The sequence below is a fragment of the Sinocyclocheilus grahami genome, unplaced genomic scaffold, assembly GCF_001515645.1.
Source record: "Sinocyclocheilus grahami isolate Dianchi unplaced genomic scaffold, SAMN03320097.WGS_v1.1 scaffold47.1, whole genome shotgun sequence".
Lineage (NCBI taxonomy): Eukaryota > Metazoa > Chordata > Actinopteri > Cypriniformes > Cyprinidae > Sinocyclocheilus > Sinocyclocheilus grahami.
This window is the reverse complement of record NW_015505226.1, coordinates 5,139,267-5,164,332: the sequence shown is the minus strand read 5'-3', so window position 1 is coordinate 5,164,332 and position 25,066 is coordinate 5,139,267. Positions and strand designations below refer to the sequence as shown.

The window sequence follows — 25,066 nt, the reverse complement described above, 5'->3', positions numbered from 1 at the left end:
CCCCCCCCCCCCCCCCATCTTAGCAGTAAAAACTCGCCTCAGGAGCCGAACCAAGATAATGACTTTCCCATTACAAATATACCAATATTTGTAAGACCGCAAACTTGCCACAAACCTACAGGGGCTGAGGTAGGAATTACATTTTCACTGTTATTGGATACCATTTGAAGCGTGCTGTGAGAGATAACTTTTATTTCTTGTGCCCTGAAATCAAAAACTGGTTTCTGTGAAGCCAAGTCGACCAAGATGAATGTCAGATTTCTACTTTCTTTTTTGTCAAAACCCAATCACATGTCCATCCAATCGAAGCCACTGATGTCTTTTGACTCTGTTCTCTCTGTAAATGCATGGCTTTGGTTGTTGTATTTATTTATTTAATTTAGATGGAGGAGACAGGAGAGGAGCTTGAAAACTTTGAGAGAGGAGAGCGATTTTGTTAGCAAGGCAGCCATGCGGGATGAGATAAGTGACGGGGGCTGTGCTAGTGTGTGTATGCTGAGCAGTGAAGCATGTGTTAGCACAGCCAGTAGTCACTTTAGAAATGTGTGCGTTGCAGGGGCTACAAGCCAGGTCACCTTCCATCCACTGGGAGAGCCGAGCTGTGCAGATAACATTACCAGATGACCACAGAGATGAAAGGGTTGTTTCTTAAATGCATTTCTACACAGCAATAAGTCTAACTTTCAAGTTGAAACATCTAAAAATCGGTAAAACTAGACAAGTTTACTTGAGAAGCAACTCTGTATAAGATAAAAGAACAGCTAAGTAAATAAAGTTTTAGAACAGCTAAGGCACAACGTAGATCAGTTATGCCTGGCAAAGTTTCATAAAATAAACACACAGCAACAAAAATGCAATAATTTACTCAAAAGTGTTATGTTTTGCAAGGATTTTTAGATATTTTCCTTGGAAAACAAGTAAAGTTGGGGTCTGTAAAATATTTATGTTTTTGAAAGAAATCTCTTATGCTCACAAATGCTGCATTTATTTGATCAAAAATACTGTACAATAATTACAATTCAAAATAACTGTTTTCTCTTTTAAAATGTAATGTATTCCTATGATAGCAAAGCTGAATTTTCAGCAGCCATTACTTCAATCAGTGTAACATGATCCTTCAGAAATCATTCTATGATGATGATTTGGTTCTCAAGAAATGTTTCTTATTATTATAAATGTTGAAAACAGTTGTGTTGTGCTGCTTTGCATTTTTGTGGAAACAATGACACATTTCTTTCAGTATACTTTAATGAATAGAAAGTTAAAAAGAACAGCATTTATTTGAAATTGAAATCTAATTCATTGTAACATTGGACTTTGGGAAGCTGCTCGTACAAGTTAAGAGTGGCTGACAGAAAAGGGAAAGTTAGAGCCCAGAGAAGTGAAGTGAGCTTCTAAGAGCCAGAGTACTTTTCTTTTTTATTATACACTTAAAATGGTAATTGAAATGGAACTATAATCTGATTAGGTAATTGTAATGTAATTCTAACATAACAAAATACAGTTACCTTTTTTTGTATCCTGATTACGTGACACCAAATATTCTGTCATTCCACAAGCCTGGTCGACTGCCCTGCTCAGATGCTCTGTGATTTATTCCAGCGAGCAATATGAAATGAAGTGACTGAGAGAAAATTAAAGACGAGGAGATTGAGAGAAGTAAAGACAGAGAAGCCCCAGCCTCTCTTTTAACTTATATAAGCACATAAACACTTGAAGCATTAAATGAACAATTGCATATTTTACAGAGGCATAATTATGTAGATGAAGTGAAGGTAGAAGGAAAGGGAAGCTTATCAGAGAGCAGCAGGGCTGTTCCCTCAGCTCGTCTCTGGGTGTGTGTGTTTATGGATCAGGAGTCATTCATAAAGCCCTAGCTGAGGTGTTTACGTCTGTGTATATGGAAATGGAGGAAGCTGGGGCCCGGAGTGAGACTGAACCTCTACCTGAGGAGGGTGTAGCTTTCAACTGCCTCATCCCGTCATTTAGTCTTCTTGCCAAGCTACACGGTCCCCTATTTATCATTTCAGTAGCTTTGGCGTTTTGTTGCTTTCGGTCTACACACTGTGGATAATTTGATTACCGTGGCGTTCAGGAGGAGGAGACGCAGACCCGGGCTTAATCGTCTTGTTTGTCTCGGCTGGTGTTTGGAAATGAAAGGTAGTTCTGTGCTCTAACTAAGTGTTTCATATCCACCATAAGGTACAAGAACACTTTGATGTCTTCAGTTGGGAGAAGGTTCTGTTGCGTTTGCAATGCAGTGACTTGGTTGTTCTGAAGCGGAACTGTCCCGTGTCCTGTCTTTGCTGTCATCCGACTCTATGGGTGGTCCATTAAATTCCCTTCTTTGATCTGTTAAGCACAGAGGGGAGCTTTCGCACAGAAAATGAGCAGTTGCGTCTCCCTTCCCAACTGTCTCAACCTGCTCTTGTTTTCCTCTGCACCAACAATTACCATCGGGGCTTGCAGACACCCTCCCTCTCTCCTTCCCTCCCCAGTCTGTAGTTTCTCTGGAGAATGGGAGGAGAAGGGTGCATGTGTAAAGCACACTGATGTGTTAATCACATTTTGCAGTGTGTTCGGGTGGTGCCGTCTTGCTGTGAAGCAGTGTGCAGCACTGCAGCGCTAACCGTCAAGTCTTCCATCATGGATTGTAAAATGGCTACTGGAGTGACCACACTTTCTGTGAGAGGAGAGAAAAGAGGGAACAAGCATAGCCAGGGGCGAACTGGCCATCTGGACGTTCTGGAGATGTCCAGAACGGCCGTCCACCCGATGACTGTCGGCCTGGCTGGTTCATCATCAAAGTGTCAAATTTATTGACGTTGACGGCCGACAAAAGGGGGCGCTAATGCAATCTATTTTTGCTTATAAGAAACCGAAACTGACGCGAAGGAGAGTGGGCTTGTGATGGCAATCGAAAAACGTGAAGATAAAGGCTATTGGGAGAAGCTAAAAGAAAAAAAGCGAACAGTTACATCAGGTTACCTTTGCTCGCCTCTCTCACGATACACAGCAGCCTATAGCACTATAGTAAAATCCCAGGTCTGAGCATCCACTGCTATTTATCGCTCCGCATTGTCTTAATATATTAAGGTAATTAGTCTGATTAACATGACACACACACACACAGACAGAGAATCTGTTGTTTCAGGTTTCTAGACTCTATCATTGTCATATTATACATTTTGCGTTCTGCTCTTTCACATAATTTGTAATTGTTTTACTGGTTATAATGAAAATTGTATTGTTTTTAATGGAAACTGTAATCATGCCTATTGGTTTCTACTGGTAGCTTTTGTTAAAGCCACTAAATCCTAATGAAATATGTCCGGAAACACACTTCAGGAAACCATTATTTAATGGTTTTAATGGTTAAAAGTTGATGGTTTGTAATGTTTGTAATGGTATTTGTAGTGGAAATCATTAGAATTTCTTTAATGGTTTCTATTGTTTTTGTCAGCTGGGTTACCATGGGTTTTGTGATGTCATTTGCCATAAATGCGATAGGATTGCTGTAATAATGTGAGATAGTAGCAACTGCTTGTAGTTGTGGTGGGCCTATTTGGGAGAAAATCCAGGACCGTTTTTTACTCCCAGTCCGTCCCTGAGCATAGCTATTAGGGCTATGAATCTTTGGGTAGACAGCTAATTGATTCGAATCACGATTCATAGATTTGATTAACGATTCGATTCTGCATTCTTTAAGTGCATTCACAGGATTATTTTAAATGATTTAAAAAAATAGCTTTAAAAGTATGATGTGTAGGCTAACATTTTGTCACACCAGGGGCGTAGCCATCATTTCAGAAGTGACAGAAATAATTTTATGTATGTAACCTATGTATTTTTTATTTTTTTTTTACAAGGAATTATTTTCTTATCTCTTACTTTAAATTTGCAGTAAGAAATCAAATACATTGCTAAAAACTTGACAATAATAAAACTTGACAATAATCAATCATTTGTAGTCTATAATTTTTCCTAATGGCAATTTTATGATTTGCCATTTTATGGCAATTTTATATACTACAAACAATTATTTTGATTTTCTGCACAGAATAAGGTAGAAAATATACTTTATAGTTTATGTACTGTAATAAATATGTCAATTAGCACTACATCATTCATAAATGTTATTTATTTATTGTGTTTATTGTCTTTAACGTTTCATCAGTTCATTCTGCTTTTTATTGAGCTTAGCAGCAGATATAGCCTGGCACGTCTTAAGTTCTTTGAGTGCGAGATCACTTCTCTTTCAGTGCGAAAACTTCTTTATCTAATTTTCATCAAATAAAAAGCTATAGTTTTTAACTTTTCCTCTCCATCGGAGAATGATGATTCTGAATTAAAACGCGCCCAATGTCTGTTTGCTATAGCAACAAACGCTACTTTCATGCATCTGATTAAAGCAATGGGCCCCAAGAAGCCGTGGTTTACAGTGAATTTATAACAGCTGAGGGGCATTGTTAGGCACGATGCGAAGTGGAGGTTATTGTAATGCTGTGGTTATTTTAACAGTTTCCTTTGTAGAAGAGCCATTGAATACAATGACGAGAGCCATTGATGTATATGCATCGTCAGGGTTTGTAATCGATGCATTGAGAAAACGAGTGAATCGTTACACCCCTAATAGCTATGCTTTCATTAAGAAGGGCTGGTTCACGCTGACCCAACAAACTGCAAAAAAAAACTGCAGAAATTTTTTTTTTGTCTGTATTTTGTGATCCAGTGAAATTTGAATTTCCTAAGTTTTGGAAAAACAGTAAAAAGTTTTGCCAGATGGGTAAAGAACTTAAACTTACAAAGTTCTGTTCAGTGAAAACAAATCTTACGAGTCTTAAGATGTGTTCAAATTTCAGCAAAATTACCAAAATTTTGCCAAAATTGCCTGTTTTCAACTTTGTAGCAATGTATGAAGCTGAACTCACAAAGATGTCACTTTCAAACCAAGCAGTTTTCTGTTAGTCAACGCAGCGGATTCACTTGAACCTGATGCACAATCTGCATGTGGAAATATCTCTTCATTTTCCTGTTCCTATTAAAACACCGCAAAGAAAATCACTGAAAAAACGGTAAATGTGAATGCACCTTTACACAATTTCGCTTCTCAAGTCAGCTTCTCAATAATAATATTTAGATTTTAATTGGAAAGCAGAACAAAAATACAGATTTTTAGACAGACAAATGACTGTCTTCGTGAGTGAGTCAATGAACCTTTCAGCTAATTCGTTCAAAAACACTGATTCTTTCAGCGGTGTAACAATTGGCAATTGAATGATTCACTCTTTATGAGTGAATCATTCAATCCATCCATTTCCAAACACTGATTCAACTGGGAACTAAACAAGTGACTTTCTGAAATTCAATGAGTGAATCATTGAATTTACTCAACTATCTCCTACTGCTGTGCTTTGTTTTCAATTATTTTCGTGGCCAAGCAAAAAGGGCAGTATGATGCCTAAAATGTAAGTCACTCAGTATTAACTTCTTGTTTATTGATTTATTGTGCAAAAGTAATATCATAGCTGTGCTGTTGGCTAGAGTATCACCACAGCAACACCAGCACTCTTACTCATGTTATGTTTATTAATAGAATATTGGCATACATAACTGTCATTTTCACAAATGCCGTTTTGATAGTGTGTTAGCGCAATGTGAACTAACCTAGACTCCTACATATGGAGTTCAGTGAGCTTCATGAATGACAGGAGAGAAGAAAAACTGTTGGCAGCTCTTTGAGGGTCACACTTGGGAGAAACAGTACAAACGATGTGGTCACTCCATTAGTGGTTACCATACACAGATCTGTTTGTGTGAGGTTGTAAATATAGAGGATCGATAACCTACAGTCTGACTGACAAAAGCAGAGAAATACATTTAAAGACAGAAACTAGCAGAGAGCTGTGTTACATTTTCATATTCAAGCTTCTAAAAATACACCAGTGCTGAGAGGACAGCTTTCCACACAGTGTCAAACAGAGCTTACTTTAGCGATCTGCAGAGTGGTGAAAATCTGGTCTGAGATAATGGCATTGATATGCAGTAGGGATGAGAGAGCACTGCATGCTGGCTCTATAGGCAGTCTCTGCTGTGATGGGAAGGTCTATAATGAAAGTGTGTGTATGTGTACGTGTGTGCATTGATCAGTTGCGAAGCTGTTCTGGCATGTATAGACTGTGTGCCATATTGCGTCCATGCTGGAGAGCTTCAGCAGAGAGGGTAGTGTTCTGAGTACTGAGATTCTGAGCTTTCCTCCCTGCTGTTATTCAATATCAGCACAGACCCATGTATCCACATTCACGGTCTGACGATAACATCAAATTACACTCATCCAGCACTGAGCTCTGACTGAGTTTACAAAAAAACACCTCTCTCACAATCTCTCCTTCTGTCCGTGGGACTCTTGACAGTCTGTACACGGCTACCTCCTGTTTTTCTTTTAGGAACAGCACTGATTGACTTCTGTTGGACACTAATTCGTTTTTTTGGTTTAAGAATATAATTGCATTTTTTTTCATAATTAAGTGATATTCAGTTTTGTTACCTTTTCTCGCATGTAGTAACTTACTAAATTACGCCAAAAGAGTTTTGGGAAATTATTTCGCAAGACAGAGAAGGCAGTGCAATATCTCTACTGATTCTACCTGCACAGCACAAACAGACAAAATGAAAGACTCTTCTTTCTGATTCTTTTTTGTGAATCAGAAACCTACTTTGGGAACAAGTATAGTCTGATTCGTAAATCAATAACTTATGAGCCAGCTCTTTCTAGTGAATTAAAAACATGCAGTGCATCTAGTATAGTGCAGTTCCTGAATGAATGACTCTTAAGTTGGTTCTTTTAAGTGAATCGAAATTATTCTGGGCATCCAGTGCAGTCCAATTTTCAAAATAAATGAGTTTTACAAGCAGGTTCTTTTTAGTGAATCAAAACCATACAGCACAACAATTACAAATGTACAGTGCAACCTGTATAGTCCAATTCCTGAACGAATGACTCTGAGTTGGTTCTTTTTAGTGAAGAGCACCCAGTATTACTCAGTTCCAAAATAAATGACTTGTACATTCAGGTTCTTTTTAGTGAATCAAAAGCATACAGTGTAATCAGTGCAGTTCAGTTTCTGAATGAATGACCTTGAGTCTGTTCTTTTTAGTGAATCAAAAGCATACAGCACAGTCAGTATAGTCCGATTCTTGAACTAATGACTCTAAGAGCCATGACTAATGACTAAAGATGTACCTAATGGGTTTTGTCAATATCATTTTATAAAATATTATTTTATAAATGTATGGTTAGGACGATCATTGGATTGCAGATGATGAAATTTAAAAAAAATGTTCATTCGTACTGTTCCTTTAACATCTATCTCTTGCACTGTGTCACTCTCTTTCTCTCTCCTTATTGATCTTCTCTGTTACTCAGTTCAGGCATGTTTCTGTTCTACTTTTGCTCTCTCTGATGCTCTTTTTTTCTGCTGATCTCTCCATCTCCCCACCTCTGTTTTTTGTTTCTGTTTATATCCATGTCTCGCTCCCCCTCTTCTCTCTCTCTCTCTCTCTCTCTCTCTTTCTCTCTCACTTTCGCTAATGGGATGTTCTGAGGTCTTGTGCGCAAGGAATTGGCAGAACACTGGGACATATGGCAGGGACTGAGTGAGAGGGTTGGCTGCTGGTTTGATGCTCCAGTGAGGTAGCTGGCTCTGACAGGTCGGACAGGTCCCAACGCATGGAGGAGGACTTTCCAAAATAAAAGTGCCCGCACGGGTTTCTCGAGAAGAGCTGTGAAATAAATAACGCTATAGTGGAAGAATCTGTTTTCTCTCATCTCTTTGGCTGGTTTCCAGATGCCGTATGAACTGAATCTTCTCTGTGAAATTGAGATGAGATCTGAGGATTTTATGTCACTCAACCACGGGCTTCTCGATTTAATGTGGTGTCCTAGAAAATGCCAGCATTTATAAACGCTGAGCCTCCACACCTGCAAGAAAGGGAGAGAGATAGAGAGAGGGAGTTCAAAAGTTGAGACAAATTCGTTAGGAGAGGAAGAGATGCCTCTAGGACGGCAGGCTGTGTGTCTGTGTGACGCCGGTTTGTCTCCCTGCATTTGCATTAGAAAGGCTGTAATGAGGTGCTGTGGAGGTGGATAGAGTGTTTTGAAGTGAGTTGTGACTTCGCGCTGCATGTTCCACAGATTCACGGCTATTTTTTGAGAGATATGTGTTTAGAGTGTTTAGCTAAAGGTGTCTGGTCACAGCTGAATATAGAAAGACATTTAATAGTATCATATCTCAGAATGATAATTGGACTCCTTGTTCATGAACACTGCAGCTATGAAACTTGGATTTTTTTTTTCAGTGAATCTCAGTTGCGTGAATGCATTTTCAACCTCAAAAAAGCACCCAGCCTTTTAGTATTTCAATGAAAGACATTATGAATTATGTTTATGGGAGATCAGTTGCCAAATTCATTTCATGTTTTAAGGTGGAGATGCACAGTATTTGCATGTACTGTTTTGTAAAAGATGTGCTTTCAGTCTCACCAGTACTGAATCATTAGAATGATTTTCCAAAACCTTCAGTTTTAGTTTTACCAGATATGAGCTCTTATCTCAGCAAAGAAAGACTCAAATATTATTTATCTCCCTGAAATGGAAACACTGTCATTTGGAGAAATTGTAATTTCAGATTGAACAGCATCCACAATATAGCTGCCTCGACATCCGAAATAATGAGCCAGCCAGTCTTTTGTGCTTTTTGTATCTTTTGCCATCTGATCCCATTCACTGGCAGATGTATGATGTGAGGAATAATCAATCAAACAATAAATCAATATTCAACAAAACACATCTGTGGCCAGTCAAGTGTGAAACGCTCCTCCGTAGCGCCAGCTCAGAATAGCTTGATGGGTTTCGGCTGCGCTCTGAGATGGAGAAATTTTGATAACTGGCCTTATCAAGGTCGGAGCGGCTAAGCAGACTGAATAAACTTGTCACATGTAATATAGTGCTCTGCCTGAACGTTGGAGGGAGAGGGGAAACATCACGCAGGGAAATTAATTGGAATTATGGACGTAATGGTTCCTTGATATAACAATATGTATTTATATTTATATTATGTCAGTTGATGAAGTGAATGTACTTGAGGCATTTCTTAGTAGCTGAAAGAGGTAACTGGCAGTATAACTAGACCTCAGAGTCAGTTTAATGGTATCGTTGCTGTCCATGGTCCATAGCCCCCGGTATATATTTAGCTTGGGTAATTGCGGTGTTATTATCTTCTGTTGTTGTCACTCCTGTTGTTTTTCTTGCCGTTGTTAGATTGAGACTCGGCTGCGGCTTTGGAGCTGCTCTCATTAACTCACTGTGCTATCATCTCCAGTGGCAAAACAAGCTGCCTGAGTGAGTGTACTGCTCACTGGGAGCCACTTTGACCTCTTCTCTCCTTTACTCTTATAGCGCCTACATACTTATAGGTTTACATACTCCTCTGTAGGATTTAGTTTGAAACAATTTTCACTCAGAAATTGCTAGTAAATTTCAGAAATAATTGCACAAAAATGCAAGTAACTGCATTGACCCTGAAATTTTGAAATGCAAAGACTGAAATATTATTTTATTGTAAAACGTACTCCCAGTAGTGTGTTTTCTTTACAACTTTGAAAGATCATTTTTACAGTGTACCTCTTGCATAATCTGTTAGACGTTTTAAAAGTTTAATTATACATTTTTAGTACTGCCCTGAAGAAACGGCAGAATCCATACTTTTTTTCTTTGATGAATGGAAAGTTAAAAAAACAGCATTTATTTTAAATAAAAAGTGTATTGAATAGAAATCATTATAAATGGATTTACTGTCACATTTGATCTATTTAATGCAGTCATATTCATTGCTTAATAATATATTAATTAACAAAACAAAATTAACTATGCAGTATATGTATATATATATATATATATATAATAAGTTGCAAATTGGTCCTCCAGCTGTTCCTTATATGTACATTTAACTTTTCCGGCCTCTTATTGCTACCTGTCCCAACTTTTTTGGAATGTGTAGTTCTCATGAAATCCAAAATGAGCCAATATTTGGCATGACATTTCAAAATGTCTCACTTTCAACATTTGATATGTTATCTATATTCTATTGTGAATAAATGTAAAGACAGTGCCCGAAAGGGGAACAGAGTTGCGTGACAGACACAGTGATGAATCTGGTATGTGTTCCTAAATGCATCTACTTTCGGAAGGCCAAATAAATTGCTTTTGCTTTCGCACTGAAACACACAGCGTCTCCCTGACATGGCTGCTTCAACACTAACTGTGGTTACTGAAACCACGCCTTCTTTCTTTGCGTGCACATTTGGGCGGCATTATGCAAATATTTCCACATAGTGAGGTAGATATGTGGGGGCATGTTAGAACGAGCTGTTTTAGGGGGGCGTGGCAGAGTCTTAACTTTGATAAAGAATATCTCTTTGGTTTTGAGACTTTAGTCTTTGCAACTTCAGGGATCTTATCTATGCACAATCAGCTTGTAACACTCCAAAGAGAAAGGAAAACTTGAAATCGCATCATATGACCCCTTTAAAGGGACAGTTTAACCAAAAATTAACTCATGTCATTCCAAACCCATTTGACTTTCTTCCATGGCTGGAAGACAAAAGAAGATATTTAGCAGAATGAACAAGCTGCTTTTCCATACACTGAAAAAAAAAATGGGTGAAATTGAAAAATGGAATAAAAATCGATACTAAATTTGATTACAAAGAAATGGCAAAAAACACATTGAATTAAGCGTGACATTTGGAAAGACTGAAGCCATGCATCTTGGGGAAAAAAACAGCTTTTTTGCAACAAAAAAAGGCATAATATTACCTAATTTGACAATGCAGAATTAAAAATATCAATAAAAGCATTTTTTTCATAATATATAAATGTATCAGCTTATGCACTTATCAAAACAACAAAAGCAGTCACACGTCAAAAGTATTTAAAAAATATGTTCAAACATCCCATTTTGTGTCAAAGAACTTGACGTAAGTTCCAACAAGATGACATTTACATACACTGCTTGTACACACTCAGGAAGAGATCTTCCTCTTCACAGATTTACTTTCAGCTGTCATGATTGCATTCCACCTTCCAAATGCTATGAAATTCATATAATATTTTCTGAGAAAGTGTGAAGTGCTAGAGCAAAACAGGACCCAAAAAATAAGATAACAAAACAAGTATTGGATTTTATTTAGCAAATATGATGCAGGGCCGTGTATAATTCCAACTTCAAAAAAATATATTTTTTTTTACTGTGAAAGTGGATGGTAAGCAGACAGCGGTGGTCATTTTTAAACCCCAAACAGTTAGGCTATAGAGTGTTGTGTAGAGTGATTTAATACTGTGGTCCAGTTAAACGTCATTATTAAATAAAAGAACGATAGCTTGTGTTTAACGGTATGCTGTTACCCCACCCCCTTCTCAAGCAGATAAAATACAAGTGGCTAAGCTATTACTTGAATGGGTTTGTAAGTAATCTTGATCTAGTGGGCTAGCTTGAAGAAGTGTATCCTCCCACTAGATTTATCTGTGCCCAGAGCCTCAGTCTCCTTTTCAGCCCCACTGTCGTTTATCTCCTCTCTTGTATTCCCTCCAGCGTGAATGGGGACATGGTGGTAAAGCTATATGTGATTCGCCATAACATACCTCTGGAGAGCCTGCAAAGGTTGTTTGACTAAAACGCAAAGAGAGGAAGAATCAAAGCATACAGATAAAATGAATGCACAAGCTAGCTGTGGCCACTGAGGTACATGGTTGACAGGTGAATCATTTACACTTTAGTCAATGACAGTGCAGTATTTCTCTACAGATTACGAATTCACATAAGTCTATGGGTTAGTGATGAAATTGCTTTACTTCTTCTTACATATTAATTTCCCATAACTGTGAGCGAACTTTCATCTTATGAAAAATCAGTGTAGACGGCTTTGACAGTTTAACTGGTGCTTAGTCCCTGTTCAGTGTGACACCAAGCGTTCACTTATAGTTAAAAATCAGCCTACATTCAGAGAAGCTGCTGTGATTTTATTTTATTTTCTTAACTAGACACATTCTGATTTTATTTTGCAGTATCATTTTGGTGTAGATTTATAAGGACATTTTAAAGGCCCAAATTAATTAGTTTTATGTTCAGCGTCAATTATTACATTGTTTTGTGAAGCATTATTGGCTTTGTTGCTGCTGAGACCCCTGCAGATTGTGCCATTGTATAATGTGATTACAAAATATATATTTTTACTATGTTCATTTAAAAAAAAAAAAAAAAAAAAAAAAAGCTCAGATGGAATAAGATATGGGTATGTCGAAATGACTTTATGAGATGTCTGTTGTTGAATAGAAAAAAGTATTAATTCATTACCACTACTACTAATTAGGCAAATTCTGTCATATTGCGTTTATTACATGCAGCATAATAATTAAAGTTGACACTATCGTCAGATGTGTATTATTTTTTTTTTATATCCCACCCTTACTGTGGAGTCATTAAATAACGGCTTTCATAAAGCTCTTCTTTCAGACGGTGAAGGGGAAACCATACAGGAAACCATAGTACAGCTTGTCTTCCTGTAACATGGGAGTTCTCAATGCTTGACTGGCTGTGTTTGGTGTTCACAGGCTGTCGCCTGTAGCAGCTTTGAGGTAACAAGCCCACAGACATGCTGCCCCCAACGTTCCTGTCTAAATTTAAGCTGATGAAGAGATAATTGCTCAGTCAGCAGCATACAAAGCATCACTCCACAAGTGCGAACAGAAGCTAAAGCAGTGGTTCTCAAAAGTGTTACATACAATACGGAATCATCCTGTATTTAAGGCATCAAAGAACCGTTCTGTATGGAAGCCTTATGGAACGCAGTTTGTCCCGTATTTGCAGGCGTACATCGTATGACCACCTAGACCATTCGGATATCAAACTCTAAAATGAGAATGAAACATTTTTATTGGACAAGTCACTTGATTCGCGAACATACCCGTTCGGGGAAGGCTTTAAAACCTAATAATAAAACGTGATAGTTTTGATTTTTAGCAAATCAGTTTGAGGCGAATGCAAACAACATGAATATTGTTCATGAGTCCAACAGCCAGCCATGTAAGAAAACATGCAATATACTTGAGGGAAGACGTGATCAAAAAGGCAAGTAGTCTTTAGTTAATGCTGTTAAATAGAGAAAAACATTTTACATTTAATAACTTCTAGCATATTCTTAACCTTGGACCTCATTATTAAAACACAAAAATGACCAATAAAGTCTTAAAAGCTGCCAATGCTGATTCTCTAAGTTAATTGAAAAATATGCATTTTCATTCATTCATACAGTACATAGTTGCAACAACATTTTAGTTAAAAATTGTAATTGCCATTGTTTAAAGCAGCGCTATGTAACTTTTGGCGCTCTAGCGGTTAATAAACAGAACTGCTCACATCCCGCGGAAGAACATTCCAACCGGAGCTACTCTAAGTTTGTGTCTATGGCGATTCAAGCAGGTATGTGTTACTCTGCAGCGGTGACGACCCGACCAGGCTGCAATAGTCCAAATATAAGTACTTATTATAAGTGTACCGTAGGGATTCGGAATAAGACAAAAACGTGGTTTGGAAGATGAATTCATGATGTACTCGCTCATTATATACATTTTGCAAATTTTTAACACAGAAAAAGTTACATAGTGCTGCTTTAAAAAATGCTTTATTGACTGACGTTTCATAGACATAACAGTTGTTATGCTTTCACATTTTATGTCATATGTATGTATCCATGTATCTTCCTGACAAAAAAAAGTGTATTGTTTTGAAGAGAGGTTGATGATATTTGAAATGTTTTGATATAGCTATATATAAGTTACTACACCACTGGTGCAGTCACAATTCTAGAGTGGTACAATTTGCTCAGGCCAATGGTTTCTGTGAATCATGTGTTGTTGTTGTTGTTGTTTTTTTGGTATGACATTAAAATTATTTTTAGAATTAAAATGTACATAAATGAGTTAAGCAAAACCAATGCATTTATGTCTAAGAACCTTTTATACATATTTAACTGCAGACACTGAAATTACATTCACTATGTGGTACAGTACTAATATTTTAATGTACCTTATTCTGTTCCTTATTTTCCTATAAAGAACCACGATTGTCACTTATTTTCCTTTTTTGAAGTTGGCAACCCTAGTGGAGACCTTACACAGTAATAGTACAAAATGGGATCAGTAAGGTTTTTGAAAGAACTGAATACTTTTGCTCAGCAAGTACATGTTAAATTGAGTAAACGAGGCAGTAAAGACATTTATAATGTTACAAAATATTATATTTCAATTGAATGCTGTTCCTTTAAACTTTATATTCATCAAAGAGTCCTGAAAAAAAATGTCCTCAAAAATATTAGGTAGCACAACTGTATTCAACATTGACAATGATAAGAAAAAATGTATGTATGTCTGAACAGCAGAATGCTGCTTAAAAATATGTCAGAATGCAACTACTCCAAGCAGCAGATAGGGGGTGAGACAGTGATATCACAACTGATATGCATCTTCAAATGTGATGTCGGTATAGGTTGATAGACAAATTATACAGCATTTGATGTCATGGATTGTACTTCGAGCCTTCAAAGAAAAGGACCTACCTTAGCATTTTGTGTGGCACATTTGGGTGCAGCTTGTTTGGCGAATGTCAAAGCAAGCTTTACAAAAAGGCTGTTATTGAAAGATGGGGCAATTATATTAGACCTGACAGCAAATACACAAGCAATGTTGCTCCTTTCACATTCAAAAAGTCTAACCAATCATAGCGGACATCCAATATATTGTTTTAAAGGCGGAGTATCAAAAACAGCCAGTTTAATCCTATAAGGAAGAGAAAGGATGGAAAATATAATGTTATACTAAATTACAGCTGGTTTTGCAGCAAGAAAATTGACTAACATGAAAATAGACTACAGGTAGCCTACAGTACAGGAAAAAAAGGTACAGTACATTAAGTGTAAATGGCAACAAATAGCATCTTGTTTGCATTAAGAGCAAATGGAAGTAATGTGCTGTTTGTACGAAGGGTAAATTACCTGAGTAGTGGCAGTTAGAAAAAATAGCCTTTACCAAGGTTGGTGTAAATAGACACTGCCAAAGATAAATGATATCAGGTAGGATATGGCTTTTTAAAGCACAAACAGAAAATACATATGATGTTATGCAGAAATCAGAGCAAAGAGGTGATTGGAGGTCACTTTTATCCAACAGATAGCCTAATGCTGTACTTAAATGAGCCTTCCTGGATATTTGCTCTTGAAGATGAAGATTTGATTTCCTGTAAGAGTATTTGCAGAGATCAAATCTAATGAAAGACTGGACAGGGAAGTCACAACAGAGACTGATGGTGCCGAAAGACTCATAAAGCACTCTGTTACTGGCATTGAAATGGGGATTTGAAGGGATTTTGTTGTTATTCTGGGCATACAATATATTCATACCTGTGTGAAACGGTGTGTGTATGGCCCAATATGTGTGTGTGTTGGTGCAAAAGCCAGTTTGTGTGTGCTGGTGCGACTCTGTGGGAGCCTTCCTGCACTGAGTCACTTTATAGCTGACTCAGTGGTATATAGAGGAGGTGGAAAAGAGCCAGATACAGCACCACCCTTTGGTTCTTTGTGCACACACACAAACACTTCATCAGCCGAGGCAAAAAGCTTATTTAACTCGCAGTGGACACAGGAAGGGTGATGAAGGATGGAGAAAGAGATGGAGTAAATGAGCCTTGTTGATATCTCCAGGGTTTATTTTAAGAATATTCCAGATAATTCCAGAGCAAATGAGCTGGTCTTATGGTGTGTGAGGTTAATTGTGTTGCAGATTCCTGGATTTATGGTAATTTGGTTCAGTCTTGCTGTAAATTGCCTGTTAAAGTCATTAATATTCCTGATGAGAAGTAGACTCAGCTCTGCTCTGTAATAATGAAATTGTATTTACCGGTAGCTGTGGAGATAGGACTTCACACTTTATTAATGGGCACCTCTTCAGTTTATATTTTAACCAAGTTCCCAAAATACACTCAGATCTGGGTGACAGTTGGAGTTGTTTGCGCAAATGGGAAGAGGAGTGAGAGTGTGCGTGCCTGGGTTCTGTGCCAGCACACTTACAGTAATGGGTCTCGCTGACTGATTTGGTAATTATGTCCTGATATGTGTGGCTGCTTTATTTATGGTCACCATTATCAAGGACCTTGGTTCTCATTTATGTGCAAGATGGCTCTGACCTCAATCTCGTAGGTGTGGGTGCACATACTGACAGCAACCAATCACTCTCAGATTGATTGTGGTGAGTTCCTACTATGTTTGACCCCTTTAGTATGACTTTAGACTGGCTTTTGGCTTTGTACAGGTAGGTCATTTGAAATTAGCAAGTCTTGTGTCCAGTAAGCATGGGAGCTGATAGATTATACGGTAAGTCATCTACTCCGTATTACTATGTGATGGTGGGCTCACATATCTAAAGGGTCAATGACATATAAAAACATCCATGACAAAGAAAAGATGCTTTAATGTTGGATTCATATGGTTTTGGTAACATTTTCCAGAAAGGTTTCAATTTAATGACTCCAAAAAAGTCATATGATGCAACAAAATAAGAAATATTAGCACAATTTGCTTAAATGTGAATTTTTTATTTATAATTTTTTTTCAATCTGAAAAGTATTATCTATCTATCTATCTATCTATATTCTATATCTTCATCTATTTTTATATTTATGTAATGTCATAAATTATTATTTCATAAGTATAATAATACTAAGGTTTTGGAAAGCCACATCCGCATGGCATTTTACAACCTTGCCTTGTTATGAAAAGTTCAAATGATCTGATATTTTAAAGGTCCCATATTGTCAAAACTGAAATTTCCTGGCTTTTTTCATGATAACTGAGGTCTAGGTGCTATGTAACTACCATATAAGTTTCAAAACAGTCAGTCCACAGTAAAATTCACACAGCCTGCATTAAGTAGCTGTGATTTTTCACGAACCGTTGTGACTTCCGTAAAAAGTTGACGTCAGAACTATACAGTCACCGCCTTCAGTCACCACCCCGAGCACTGCCCACAGTCCCACTCTACTTTTGCCAAAACCCCAATTAGACAGGCCAAAATCAACCTGTTCTCAGCAGAGCTCATGAGAAAGGAGCTGTAAAAATATATTGAGATGGTTTTTGGTACTTATACCGCAAATATATATTCTTAAGGACATCAAAACCTAAAATAAAACTCCAGAAAGGTGTAAAATATGGGACCTTAAAGAGACGTATTTATCTTGACACACAGTCGTGAGGGTCTGCAGGTGTCTTCTCTGTGATGTAATTTCCTTTTTTTCTTGCATGTTGGTTGGAGCACATTACTGTTGATTTGACAGTCTTCAGGTTTTCAGATATTTTTTGTGGTGATAATCTTTTAAAAATAGTAATAAAGGATTATTGTCACATGTATGTTCCCATTTAGTTCCTGTTTGTCCTTATTTGGTTTAGTTCCTGTCCTCATTGTGTTAATTTGTATCCAGCTTTGTTTGATTAATTATCTTGTTTTCCCCTTGCATATAAACCCTGTGTTTCCCTGAGTGTGAGTCTGCTGTTATATGTCATCCTTGAGTTCCAGTGATTGTACCCCTTTGCTTGTTTGATTAAAATCCTAGTTGAAGTATTCTCCTGCGTCTCCTCGTTCCTCCCTGAGAGAGATCGTGACAAAGCAGCGGACCTAAAACCGAAAGTAAGCCCCCCTCCCCCCCCCCCCCGTGTTCGTTTTCCGGTTTTTGAAAGTTTTTTGTTTTCCCTGTTTGTTTCTCCCCGCGGCCATGGAGATGGCCGCCGCACGATTCATTGCCCTAGCACGTAAAGATCTCCCCTTCTACGAGTACGCTAGTAATTCTGCGGGCTCGCCACAGCGACGGCACTGGATGATGCCACTCTCAACTCACTGTTCTGGATCAGGAACCACTGTTCCGCTCCGTGGACCTCCCAGACACCACTGGACTAAGCTGGAGGGAAGGGATCATCCGGTATCTGGAGAGCATCCGGCCTCGATCCAGAACCAACCCGCAGTCATGCCCGCCGGCCGATGCACTCTCAAGAAAAGAGTTTTTCACTCCCAGAAAAACGGGCGCCAGCTCATGTCTCTGAACTCCTGGATATGGCACTCCCTCCGGAGTTCTCGGCTCCTATCCTCTCTCCTGAGTCCGCTCCAGTGTCTGCTCCAGCCCCAGAGCCTGCTCCAGTGTCGGCTCCAGCCCCAAAGCTCGCTCCAGTTTCGGCTCCAGCCCCAGAGCTCGCTCCCGTGTGGGCTCCTGTTCCTGAGTTTAGCCAACGGATGGCTCCTGTTCCCGAGTTTAGCCCATGGAGGGCTCCAGTCCCCGATTTTAGCCCAGAGAGGGCTCCAGACCCCGAGTTTAGCCCAGTTAGGGCTACAGTTCCCGAGTTTAGCCCAGAGTACGCTCCAGTCCCCGAGTTTAGCCCAGTGAGATCTCCTGTCCCCGAGTTTATCCTAGAGAAGGCTCCAGTCCCTGAGTTTAGCCCAGGGAGAGCTCCAGTTCCCATGTCCAGCCCAAGGTGGGCTCCAGTCCCCAAGTCAAGCCCAGGGAGGGCCACAGTTCCCGAGTTAGGCCTACGGAGGGCCCCAAAAACTATATTTACTATAAGGTTAAGGTTACTAAAACTATAAGGATTTTTTTGGGGGGGTAGTAGGGGCCCGTCTGTAGGTGCCAGGCCAAGTGCCGAGGCCAGGCTCCCCGAGCTCCCTGTTTCACCATTGCTCCCCGAGCTCCCTGTTCCGCCATGGCCCCCCGAGCTCCCTATTCCGCCATGGCCTCCCGAACTGCCTGCTCTGCCATGGCCTCCCGAACTGCCTGCTCCGCCATGGCCTCCTGAACTGTCAGCTCCGCCATTGCCCCCTAAGCTACCAGCTCCGCCATGGCAACCTGAACTGCCTGCTCCGCCATGGCTCCCGGAGCACCCTGATCTGCCCTGGAGGCCCTCTTTGTCTCCACCTTGTTCCTGCCCTGCACCAGCCTATAGGGTACCCACCCCTCCTCCCCGGTGTAACTGTTACGGCGCGGGATGCGCCTTCTGGGAGGGGGGAGTACTGTCACATGTATGTTCCTGTTTAGTTCCTGTTTGCCCTTATTTGGTTTAGTTCCTGTCCTCATTGTGTTAATTTGTATCCAGCTGTGTTTGATTAATTATCTCGTTTTCCCCTTGCATATAAACCCTGTGTTCCTCCCAGAGAGAGATTGTGACAATTATGACAAAGTTTAGTTTTTTTAAACAAGTTTTTAATAAATAATAGCAACATTATATCACATTGACATCTTTATGCGACAAAAATATCAAATGTTATTTCAGAAATTCAAAATGTGCTTATCATACAAGAGGTTTGATTCTTCATTGTATTAATGAATTGCATTTCTATTGTATTATTGAATAAATAAATAGATTGGCCAAAACATTACGTCATTGACTCCTATACTTGCTCATCTTTCCAACTGGACTTTTATATTACACTATATTGCCTTGCTTGCTTTGGTATTAATGCATCTCTTTTAACAGAAAAGAAAACATTGGTCTGCTCCAGGCTTACCTGCTTTGTTTCTCCATGTTCTTGCAGAGAGAGAAGAGTACGTGGCCACCTTCAAGGGTTCAGAGTATTTCTGTTACGACCTGTCCCCGAACCCCATTCAGAGCAGTAGCGATGAGATTACGCTGTCCTTCAAGACCCTGCAGCGCAATGGATTGATGCTCCACACCGGAAAATCTGCAGACTACGTCAACTTGGCGCTGAAGAATGGTGCCGTCTCGCTGGTCATCAACCTGGGCTCTGGGGCCTTCGAGGCCCTGGTGGAGCCCGTCAATGGAAAATTTAATGACAATGCCTGGCATGATGTGAAGGTTACCAGGAACCTTCGTCAGGTAACCGCGCAGAAAAGGCAGAGGTCGAGATTGGATACATTCAGATTCAGATTAGTAGCATCAAACTAACCCTCAGACCGTATTTAACTGTATTTAACCACTTAAATCAAAACCAGGGTCAGAAATTAACTTTTCCATTAAGAGGCAATATTTGCCCTCTGGAATTGATTCTCGGGCATTTTTACCTTTGTAAGGGAAATATTTATATTTACCTAATCAAATGTGTCTGTGTTGTACTTAAATTTAACCAGTTGCTTCAATCAGTCTCAAAACTATAGACTGCTACTAATAAAGTATGACTATTTAATGCACCACATATACATGTAAGTACACAAATATTGCATAATGTAAATGGCCTATAAATTAAATCTAATTACAGGGTGAAGCTGCAATATCGTTATTGTTGATTATTGCTCTTGATATTGTAATAATGATTGTTAATGTTGATTAATAGAAAGCTTTTTGTTGGGGATATAATCACTGAAGCTATCTACACTGCTAATTCAATATCTTACTTACATCTTTTAAGCACTTTGTTGTTTATGATGAGAGAATTTGCAAATGCAGATTCAGAATTCCGTCAATGAGAGCGCACACTGAACAACTCCGGCGTTCTCAGTGGTGACGAATCCAGACGTCTCTGATTAAACATGGAATTCATATACTCAACTGAAATGTGTGTCAGTGGTTGTAACACTCAACACTGCAAGCAATGCATAAAAAGAAATATAATGCAACTTGAGCAAATCTACTGTAAATGTAATGCAGAAATCACCTCTTTTTATTCAATTTACATTTCACTTTAAGCATGACAGACATAATAGATCTAGCTTAGTTGTGCAGGGGGCAATTTTTGCCCTTTATCTTGAATTTGAGGGGCATTTTTGTTCATTTTGGTGGCATTTTTGCCCCAAGCCCCTGTTAATTTCCGACCCTGATCAAGACATATACCCATTTAAAATAGTGCAGGTTTCCAAATGATGTATTTGAAAGTTGCTTAAAGACGAGACTTAAAGAGAAAGTTCTAGGAATTTGGTGCACTTTTATCATTTTAAATTAGCACTAGAGCTAATTTATGTAGCACAGAGCAGAGCTGATGTAAAAAGACGCTTCCAGTATTAAAGTATTCATGTAGCAGCCATGAATTCATATTTCAGACATCAGTGAACATACCTTTAACCCTGTTCCTCTTAACTAATATTTAAATTCAACCTCAGACGCTACGGCATCCATATTTTACTGTCACTATTTGATAGTGCCACCTCTCACTACATTACATGAGTACGTCACCTGTCAGCGCAGAACACGTTTGAAGTGTCAAGACTCGAAAAATATCCTAGATGTGCACAAAGTTGGATAGGACAGGCAGTAAACATAAAAAGCTCTGTGGTGTGTTCTGTCACCAGTAAAGTTAGCGGAGAGCCAGGAATAGGAAGAGACAGTGTTTAGAACAGAGTAGACTAGATCCGTCCCAGAGGAACTCCACGGTGCAGATCTCGTCTGCTTCTCCTTTCCTTCTCTTCTTTTGCCCTTTTTAAATGTTTACTAACCTGCTTTTGGGGAAAGAAACTAACCTTTCATCCATGGAATGTGTCATTTACTAACCTGTTACCTTTTACTAACGTGCAACGCTGATGTACTAACCTTGGCAAGAGACCAACTTTTTTGATTGAGGAACGGTGTTCTGTTCACAATTTTTTAATTTCCTTTCTCCCCCCTTTTCCACAAAGCACTCAGGCATTGGACACGCTATGGTAAACAAACTACATTGTTCGGTAGATATCATTCTAATTGTTTCTTAGTTTGGGTTTGCCGTGTGTCTATTTTCCTTTTTTTGAATCGTAGACATCAATTCTAAACAAAAAAAGGGGGAAAATGCGGTTGGTAATCTTTACGCTTACTTCCCCTACCCTGCCCAAATTCCCCTTTTCTTTTTCTTCTCATTACTTGGGTTTCCTCAGCTCTTTATGTCCCGTCCATCTTTTTTTTCTTAGTTTATCTTGCATCTTTTCCTTTTTTGGGTTCTTTTGCATAAGGTTTTGCTCACCGATCGGTCTCGGCTGGCTGGCTCTGAGTTTTTCCATTGGTCCAGCTAGCTTTGAGGCCCGTTGTTCAGCATGGTGTGCATCCTGGCCACCCCGTGTACTAACACCTCTGCTCCATCAGTACATTTGAGGCTGGCATGGGTGGCCGGTCATCTCGTCTGTTGTAGTTTTTACTTTCTTTCTTCATGTGAACACGCTTATGCATGCCGACACTTCTGCTGTGATTGGTCTCATGAGCTGCGTCGTGTTTGTGTCCTTCTCCCTCCTCTTCTCTCTTTACTCATTCCTGTGCAATCTAATCTGTGAGAAGAATTGTTCTCTCTAACCAACCATTGCTTGCATGTGGAGAGGGAGGGATAATGAAGCATGCATCCATTCAACCAGATCTGTGAGAGATGTGCCTCTAATTGCCTGTGCTTTCATTTCTAACCTCTTAGCACATCTTTGTTTTACCTCATATAATAACATTGAAAACTGCTAAACTACTCACATGCACTGGATTCAAGCAATACTAACTCTCAGAAACACACCTACTACTAACACCATTTTTGTGTCTGCTGATTTACTTTTTGTGCTCTATTAATGGCATCACTAACATCGAGACTGGGCTTATGTGCCGCAGACTTCCTCAGCTCAGACTTACTAGAAGTTAATACCAAAAATGAAAATCTAGAAAGACCAAAAAAAAAAAAAAAGTGAACAATAAATAAATAAGAATTCCTGGAACAGACATGAAAATGGGTTCACATTAAACCAATTAAAAGAGAAAAGCAATAAATAAATACATAAATGAGAAGGATTAATGGCAAAAACAAAATAAAGCCAAGCATCCAAATCCTTACGAGGGGGGACCAAAGCCCTGTAACAGTATTCAAGTTATATGTGAGTATAGCGTGTCCTTTCCCTGTGCTTTGTTGTGTAGGTTACAATATCTGTGGATGGAATTCTGACCACCACTGGATATACACAAGAGGACTACACCATGCTAGGCTCGGATGACTTTTTCTATGTCGGGGGTAGTCCCAGCACTGCCGATCTGCCCGGATCCCCCGTTAGCAACAACTTTATGGGCTGTCTGAAAGAGGTAAGTGCTCTGAAAATGTCTTCTTGGAAAAAGTAATTCCATCCAGGAATCTTCCAGTAATTTAATCACCTTCTATTGCTACTGTATTACATGTATTCATTTACTTTTTGAATGGTAGAAAGATACGACCTTGCAGCTAATTAACTATATTGATTTGCAATAATCTGATTTAACTCGTTTCTTTTTATTGACAAAATCCTCTAAAAACTAACGAAAAAGAGAGATGCGACCGTGCAGCTTGTGTGTCTGTCTGTATGTGTGTCTGAATTAAAAAAAGTAAACGTGTGTGTGTGTGTATATATATATACTGTATATATATGTATATATATTAGGGGTGTAACGGTTCACAAAATTCATGGTTCGTTTCGATATGACACAGGGGTGTCACAGTTCGGTATGTTTTCGATACAGCAAAAACAAAGAAATGCCAGACAAATTTCCTTGATTTTTACTTTTTAAAAAAAAATTTTTAGTTTATTAAAACTAGTATCATATGATCTTAAAAATATTTTAGACTTTAGAAGACCTTTTGACTTTGCCGCTTATCTAAGATGATTTTGAAAGGTTTTTTAACATTTGTTTCTTATTTATTTGGTTCCACCGTGTTTGCTGATTTTAAGTGTTTTATATTTAAACTTTGTGTAAGTTATCTGTTATTTTATATTAGGCCTATAGCATGGTGTATTTGTATTAATTTTGTGTATAAATTAAACATTCTATGTTTAATGTAAGTGAGTTCCCTTTCAGTCAGTCACTTTCTACATTATGTCAGTCGTGACTGATGAATTGAGATCTCGCCCGAGAGCCCTATCACCTTCGAGTGTAAACTAAACAAGCCAATGATAGTTGGCATGCGTGTTTCGCCATGCGCACCCCGCCCCGCAGCGCGGGTATAAAAGGAGTGCGCGTGCAAACGCACATCAGCTTTTCGCTTCGGAGCCGAGCCTTCTCAGGACGAATCTCCACGAGTGTTTGGAAGAAACAGCTGGCGTTGGTGTTACGGCGCATCAGCGGGGGTTGCCATTCAGTGCTGCTCATCTTCGGCGTGCTGCAGCTGCCATTCTGCGGTCTCGCCGCGACCTCCCCTGGGCACTTCAGCGCTCTCTCTAAAAGAGTGTTTCCTTTTTTTCCTAAAAGAGCAAATATCTAAAAGAGCTCCACGAGCGACGGGCGTCTTTTTAAAGATGGCTTCCCCCGCTCGTGCGTTTCTGGATGCGGTCGTTTCCTGCCTCCATCTGATGGTCATGATCGCTGCCTCTCGTGCCTGGGCTTACAGCACGCTGAAGCAGTGCTCATGGATGAGTCATGTTCTCAGTGCGGGAACATGACCATCGCGACGTTGCGGTCTAGTCCCCGGCATCCGTCCCCGAGATTGGTTTGCAGCGGTCGACCTGAAGGACGCGTACTTCATGTGTCGACCCTTCCGCACCACAAACCATTGCTGTGGTTCGCGTCCGAAGGACGAGCATATCAGTACGAGGTCCTGCCCTCCGGGCTGTTCCTGTTGCCCCGTGTCTTCACGTAAGTTGCGGAGGTACCCCTTGTTCCCTTGAGAGAACAGAGCATTCGCATTCTCAACTACCTCGACGAAGCAGTCTCAGGATCAGTTGTGCGAACACAGGGATTTGGTGCTCTCACACCTCAGCCTGTTGGGTCTTCGGGTCAACTGGGAAAAGAGCAAACTCTCCCCGACGCAAAGGATCTCTTTTCCCGGTATGGAGGGGACTCAGTAAGAGCAGGATGGCGAGCAGGAGCTGTCCCGAGCTGCGCTCCCGGGAGAATGGCGAGAAGTGGAACCTGTTCGTTGAGTGGTGTTCTTCTCGCCGAGAAGACCCCAGAAGATGCCCGATCGGAGTTGGGTTGCCCCGTAGAAGGAGGTCGTTGGGGAAGCATGACCTAGTTGTCAGGTTCCTTAAGGGGGCGAGAAGGTTAAATCCTCCACGGCCCCCCTCTA

At 39.6% G+C, this 25,066-nt stretch overlaps 1 protein-coding gene across 12 annotated transcripts in view; it reads left to right on the top strand.

Moving 5' to 3' along the window:
• The window catches only part of nrxn1a (neurexin 1a), a 187,057-nt gene that overhangs the window by 52,228 nt on the left and 109,763 nt on the right, over positions 1 to 25,066 (top strand). For 10 of the 12 annotated variants that reach the window (XM_016268811.1, XM_016268808.1, XM_016268805.1 and 7 more), the window contains 3 exons: positions 19,682 to 19,983; positions 21,714 to 21,758; positions 22,951 to 23,112. In XM_016268811.1, coding sequence (XP_016124297.1) covers positions 19,682 to 19,983; positions 21,714 to 21,758; positions 22,951 to 23,112 — 509 coding nt within the window. The remainder of the gene's footprint in view (positions 1 to 19,681; positions 19,984 to 21,713; positions 21,759 to 22,950; positions 23,113 to 25,066) is intronic. The other 2 variants (XM_016268806.1, XM_016268810.1) reach the window with 2 other exon arrangements.